The following is a 6,543-nucleotide window of genomic DNA, read 5'->3' as shown; positions in this document are numbered from 1 at the left end:
TTCAAGGCATCAGGCACTTTTCAACCCTGAAAGGAAAGCAATTAACACAATTTTCCACTTTTTCATATTGAAAATATTTCGAAAAACAATTTGATACTTAATGGGTTTTACGTTTCTTTCGACCTCAATAGATAATTATGTATGAAACTTTCAAGTGTGGGAAATATTTGTTTAACCCCTATATGGATGGAAATATACGATGACCTATATGATACATAGGAAAATCAATTACGATGAATTATGCGCAATCGGAGAAGCCCTTGTTTTGTATGATATTCCAGAAATCTGGAGGGAACTAAATTTTTATCAGAGTCCACTGAAAATCTGATGAATCTCGTTTTGCAGTTCGCGAAGAACCTTAAAACGACTCAGTTTTTGATAGTATTCAAAATTTAACATTAATTTCTTCAAATCGCGTCAAAATCAAAATGCAAAACGAAGATCTAGCAAGAAATTCAAGACTTAACTGGAACGTCTTTAGGAGGAAACTAAGCAGGCTTACCCAAGAGACACGCCAGCACGATCAAGACCAATATTGCAGTGAACCAATTCTTAGCAGGTTGTCCAGCAAATTTTTGAAAGCAGCTGCTCCAGGACAAAAAGATGTTCAGAGGCAAACGACCTATTTTTGAACATCACCCTGGAGAAACATCGCTAGATAATCTGCGGAAGGCAGAACGGTAAAAAATCCATCACACTGAGGGGAATTTCATATTGCCCAACACGATTACAATGGATTTTTTAAAGACGGAGTTCAATGCTTCTATGTTTATTTTTTGAGAAATTTAAATTACGCAAATAGAAATGAGAATGAAGTTAACAAGAAGGCAACGAGAGGCTTAAAAGAAAAGTAAGTTCAAAGCGGATGGAAAGGATTTAATATATAGAACTAAAAGTATGTGCAAAGAATTAAACAGAATGGAATAAGGAAAATGAAGATGTCCCAAAATATATATTTGCGAAAAAGGTGGAAGTAAAAAAAACCACCAAGCAACCAACAATGTGCCCAGATGAGATTATCTGCACCCTAGTCAAAGAAAAGTAGAAGGTGTGTACAAGAAACCTAAGACTAAAAGTTTGGATTTAGCCTTGACTTTATGGCTTGGATTTGATGTCTACTTCCAGTTAAAGATTCAATTTCTTAAGAAGAAATAAGGAAGAAGGAAATTCCATAGATTAAATTACTTTGATGATAATTTCGACATGAGCTGGAATATTTCCATTTGAATTTCGAGAATTGGTCCTCTGAAAGGTCAGTTTGTAACAATCCATCAAGGGTATCAAAGACTCCCAAAAGGAGGAATATCGGATTATTGCGTAATGTAGGAAAAATCTGTGAGGCAGCCGTGATTCCCATGGTTCTGGCCCGACAACTCAGGGATGAAATGCGGTCAGTGAAAAAAAAATTAAAAAATTGTGTTATTAAGCAGGTCAGCTACAGCTCATACTCAGAATCTATCAGTAAATTGTCTTTGCAGTGATAATTTTATTATTTTATACTTGGAATAATGCAATGATTGGATTGAATTCCATAAATATTTCACTTTTCTGTTAAAATTTTTCTTTGAATGATTATCCAGTTTACTCTGACTACATCCTAGCTCAAAATCCAGTCCATTTATTTATTGATTACTTATTATTGAATTTGTCCACTTCTGCCTAAAAGAAATGGTCCCCCAAATTGGAAACTGTAATTCAAAACTCTGACCTACTTCCATGGAAACGCAATCTACAGGTTAGAAAATAAGAATAATGAGAGAACCTTCGTCTTTATCTGGCAAAGCACTTTCTTGGAAACTATGTTTCGTGCATTCGAATCCCTTTCCTTCCAATCAACCAAGTGAAACCTGGAATCTGAAAATCTTTTTGTGAAATATTCCGATCAACGATGTGGAGAAGTCCATCATCGTTTTACCAGTAATTCGCTTGATCTATTTACTATTCCGACCAAGGCTTGGCACCAGATACTGCGTTATTATTGCAAACACCTCGAATAATGCACAATCTAAAAATACACCAACACTGAGTGCCATGTTTTAACAAATTCCCGACGCAGGAACTTAATTTACTAACAGATACATTAATTTATTTTCACACACCCCTGTCAATTTTAGTACTAAAAAATCGATGGATCACACTAGGGCTTCTATGATAATTGGTTCATTTTCTTCATAGTCTGATATCCCCACTATGTATTCTGGAACAGCTCTAGCCAGCAACAGCTTCTTCTTCTTCTCCATCTGAAGAATGGAATGTACTAAGGACTAAACACCCCAAGAGAAAACTATACCTTCCCATTTTTGGCGCAGCTGCATCTACTCTTCCTTATCCTGCGCTTTCTAATGTGCTTCTTCCTTCTAACGTTCCGATTCGGATCAGATTCAGTAACAGGAGTTGGTGAAGTAGTGGTTAACAAAGTCTCATTTAATGCTTCCATACTTCTTATGGTGGTGTTCATTCTGAGATTTTGATACAAATTGAATTCTTCTTCTCCAAAAGTACTTCTTATAACTTCACTGCTCAAGGACATAACGTATGAGCAAGGGACAAGAAATTGGTCACATGCACTTACATTTTCGGGATCTTGCAGTAGGCCAAGACCATGAATAAAATGCTGCAAGGGCTGACGCAACAATCTTCATTCAGTTCTTGTCGGTTTCTTGGGTCAGTGGGCCTCCCTAAAATTCCTCTAATTAGTTTACCTAATTTTCCGGAATAACGAATAATCCCTTGTAATCCCGCTGTATATTCGTCTTGATGCCCAGTTGGTCCTTAATTTCCTATAAAATCAATGTAGACTCGAGAGCTATAGAAGAGCAGCTTAAAGGAAGATTCATAAATTCCGGCCCTTAAGGCATCAATTAATGTGATCTGTCACGATGGTCCTATTTCACGCGCCCTAATGTTTTGCCTTAGATTTCGTATCTGTTGCTAAGAGGGTGAATTTATGGTAATTAAGAGTGTTCAATGCTATACCCTATGGGGGAGAGACACAAAACAGTTGAACTCAAAACCCAATTAAGTTTAGTTTAGATTAGATTAGTCCACTTTTTCATAAAAGTCGATTAAATTTTGCAAAAATTTAAAAGAAATTTGGAAAAAATTTTAAGTAATTTAAACAATTTCCAGTGGCAGCGTCATATTTTTTAAGTAACGATTGTTATTGAAATGATTAAGAATTCTGACAATATCAAGAACTAATTAAGAAAAATCGCCTACGCCAATGCACTTTTTACTGTAAAGTAAGCTTGCTGCACCCATTAAAGACATTTGGAAAAAAGTACAGAGCAGTTTAGTAGACTTTCATGGCAGCGTAAAATTTTCTAAAATAATTATTATTAAGGGGATCCTTTTTAAATTAACTACTTTAAAATGAAGTTGCATTTTGAGAAGAAAGCCGCTTTGGCTAATGAAGTTTTGTGGAATTTTAAACTAGCTATAAGCGAATTTGGCGAAAAAACATTGAGTCACTTAATAGAGCTTTAGTAGCAACGGCAGGTTCCCTAAGCGCTTAACAAGAATTAAGAGAATTCTTACAAACTCACCAAATTATAACCAACAACCCTACAAATCAAATCTATTAGAAACTGCACTTCTTCGCAAAAGAATTAAAGAAAATATAGGTAATCACGCTATCATACACTTTTTCTAGGAGTGGGCTAAAAAGTGGTTCTACCGCTCGCAGTTGCAAGTTGAAAGTTCCACTTTACCGCTCGCCAAACTCGCTTCTTAACGTGTTATTACCGATTGCTGCTATCAGCGTGCGATAATGCATTATTTTCCGCACTTCTCAGATGAATAAATATTTTTGTGCATTTATAGCATTGAAAAAATGAGTGCAGAAATAATTTGTTGGTGTTAGTTCTGCACTGGATTTGGCAATACAAAACGCTATTAGTTTTAGCGTTTTTTGACGAGTCAGAATGAAAATTTTAGCGAAATTGGAATTAAAGCTGTTGCCAAAGTACGAATGATCTACACTAATTTCACTTACGATCTCCAAGTCCATAAAATACGTCACAAAATTCGTGCAGATATTGAGTGAGTCTGGATCCGCAGTACTTGAGAGCCACCTTAAACTCTGGATCCCTGCGTCTGGCTTCACAATTGAGAGATGTCAGCCACAGCGATAACAGAAGATAGAGAATGACTAGCCGAAAGTTTATTGACATCCCTAAAATCCCCCCAAACGTGCAGAAATGTGATCAGACCTATTGTTTGAGAAGAGGCTAAAAAAAAACTTGACGATACGTTGGCTTTGAAAAGAAAGGCCCTTTGAGCACTGAAAGAGCTTTGTATGAAATTCCAGTTTTTATATTCACATTTCCCCCAATTTTTGGGGCCAATATAATTTAACGAACCGTGACGTATCAAATATCCGAGAACTATTTCCTTTATATTGTCAATTTTCCAGATATTAAATATTAGTGTGGCTATTACTTCTGTAATTTTCCGGCTGGATATCAGGTTACCATCCATGAACATATTGGTATTTCCCCCTTGATCCCTCATTATTTTTATTCCTTTGTCCCTTGCGGATTATGAATGTATAAAACTCGATTTAAAACTGTCGAATTTCCTTTGTCAGCATGAGGGCGCAGATTTTAAATGCCGCATGCACGCAACCGAACACTTCGTATATCATACAAGTTTTATTCCATTTGTTTGTGACACGAAATATTTTTGACGATTTTTACTTTAATATCTACGCTAAAAAAAATATACACCGGGTGTGCTCCTTTATTCCCCAATTTTTTGTTAATAAGTTATGAATTAGCGCTACGAATAAAGGAAATCAAGTTCAATAAATTATAAGCTATTTAAAAAAGTTATCAATAAAAAATTAGCATTCCAGCAAATTAGCAAAATCCAAAAGGCTTAGAAACCTTAATTACACTGATTGCATATAATGGATATTCTTCGCAAGCAAATTTCTTACAATTTTGGCACTTGGTGTTGACTTTGGCTTCAATGTTTCTTGGGCAGAAGTAACACCTTGATCTCTTTTTTTCTGACTGGTTGGAGGAGGTTGTTGTAGCTCCTCCTCTGAGCCATCTCCCCTTGCTTCTCCTTTCACTTGTTCTTCCGCGTGGACAGATTGTCAACAACGCTTCATTGATTGATGAACTTCTTTTGCAAGTCTGTTTGGAACGCTAGGATTATTTAGCCGTCTCTGGATCATAGATACAGTTAAATATCCCATTCATAATCGTCTTGGCTGCCACCTTGTAGACATACTATATTTCGATCATCGGGAAAGATCATACATTTTGATCCTGGAGCCGGATCATATAATTCTGATCTCTCGAGCCGCACCACACATTTGGTTACTTTACCCTCAAACCACATTTGGTCCTTCCATTTAGGCGAAACAGAAACTTTCAGCATTGAATGGGCGGTAAGATGGGGAAATTCGGTGAGAAAAGAAAAGGGCGAAGAAACAAAAAGAAAGAGTGGATACAACAACCAACATGACTAACTATTTCCCGGTAATGTTAACACAGTTGACGTCGAAAAAAAATTCGTAATAAATTCATTGTTATGTTATAAAAAATATACTCTGTTCCAAGTAATACAGACGGTTGGAGGACATGATTCCTGCAGTTTGATGGGGAAGTAATTTATTTTAGCAATTTTACATGAGAAAAACAAGAGCGTGGGGTCGTCAACGACCCCACCCGGTATTGGGAGGGTTAAAAAAATATAAACTGTTATTAATTTCAATTTGTGGTTGAAAACATTAATAATACAAAATAATTTTGTGCTATAGAGGTGTTGAAAATTGGCTTGCTCTTAAATCAATTATGCTGTTAGTGTCCGATAATGGCATATTTTGATCGATCGATCGTGGTCTGGGGATTCTGGTTAACGCAAAAATAATACTGGAAATTAAATATTTAAATCCGAGTTGATCCATTTTTTGCTCAATAGTTTTAGAGCTCTTTTTACTAAAATACTAAAAATCTGCTAAAAATACTTAAAAAAAACTCTTACCTTGGCAATCCAAATCAAATTAACTCTATTTAATTTCAACTGCTATTTTATGACCAATGAAAACAGTTTAAGAATGCAGCCGCTGGCTCTCAAGGGGCCACATTAAGTGACAAAATCTCTAATCAGTTCTTAAAAATAACCCAAAAGTGTCTAGTTAATTGATAAATATTGATAAAAGTGACTAAAAATAGTGGCTGCCCGTAATTGTGTGGCTTAGGCAAAGATAAAGAGGGCCATCTATTTGGTGATAAGTGAAAGTAATGTGATAGCAATTAAACGGTTTATTTAATATTTGTATGCAGTTTGAACCTATAAGAGGCATACTGAAGAAATGATGACGTAAGGCATAAGACTGAGTTGATTTGAAATGATAAATGATGAATAACAATCTGCGGAACAAAATAGTAGCTAACATGGAAAAAGACTAACTTAGATGGTTTCATTTATTTGTTACTTATATTTAAGAATATATTTTGAAATTAAAAATTTTTAAATAGAAAATCAAAGATAACCTAAGCAGTGAAAAGTTATATTTTCGTATTATTTTAA

At 35.4% G+C, this 6,543-nt stretch overlaps 1 protein-coding gene across 2 annotated transcripts; it reads right to left on the bottom strand.

Moving 5' to 3' along the window:
• Positions 1-1,665: 1,665 nt before the first annotated feature.
• Positions 1,666-6,045, bottom strand: LOC136412146 (uncharacterized). Of its 2 annotated transcripts, XM_066395077.1 has the most exons (6): positions 5,995-6,045; positions 3,995-4,174; positions 2,573-2,678; positions 2,291-2,516; positions 2,139-2,240; positions 1,666-2,005 (listed from the first exon to the last, which is right to left on the bottom strand). In XM_066395077.1, the coding sequence occupies exons 2-6, from the start codon at positions 4,170-4,172 to the stop codon at positions 1,976-1,978; spliced, it is 642 nt and encodes a 213-aa protein (XP_066251174.1). In that variant the 5' UTR covers positions 4,173-4,174; positions 5,995-6,045; the 3' UTR covers positions 1,666-1,975. The 2 variants fall into 2 exon arrangements, 1 of the variants encoding a protein (XP_066251174.1); XR_010752395.1 differs by lacking the exon at positions 5,995-6,045 and having other exon boundaries at positions 2,080-2,240; positions 3,995-4,715.
• Between the last annotated feature and the right edge of the window lie 498 nt (positions 6,046-6,543).

The sequence above is a fragment of the Euwallacea similis genome, chromosome 11, assembly GCF_039881205.1.
Source record: "Euwallacea similis isolate ESF13 chromosome 11, ESF131.1, whole genome shotgun sequence".
NCBI lineage: Eukaryota > Metazoa > Arthropoda > Insecta > Coleoptera > Curculionidae > Euwallacea > Euwallacea similis.
This window is presented reverse-complemented; position numbering and strand designations above follow the sequence as displayed.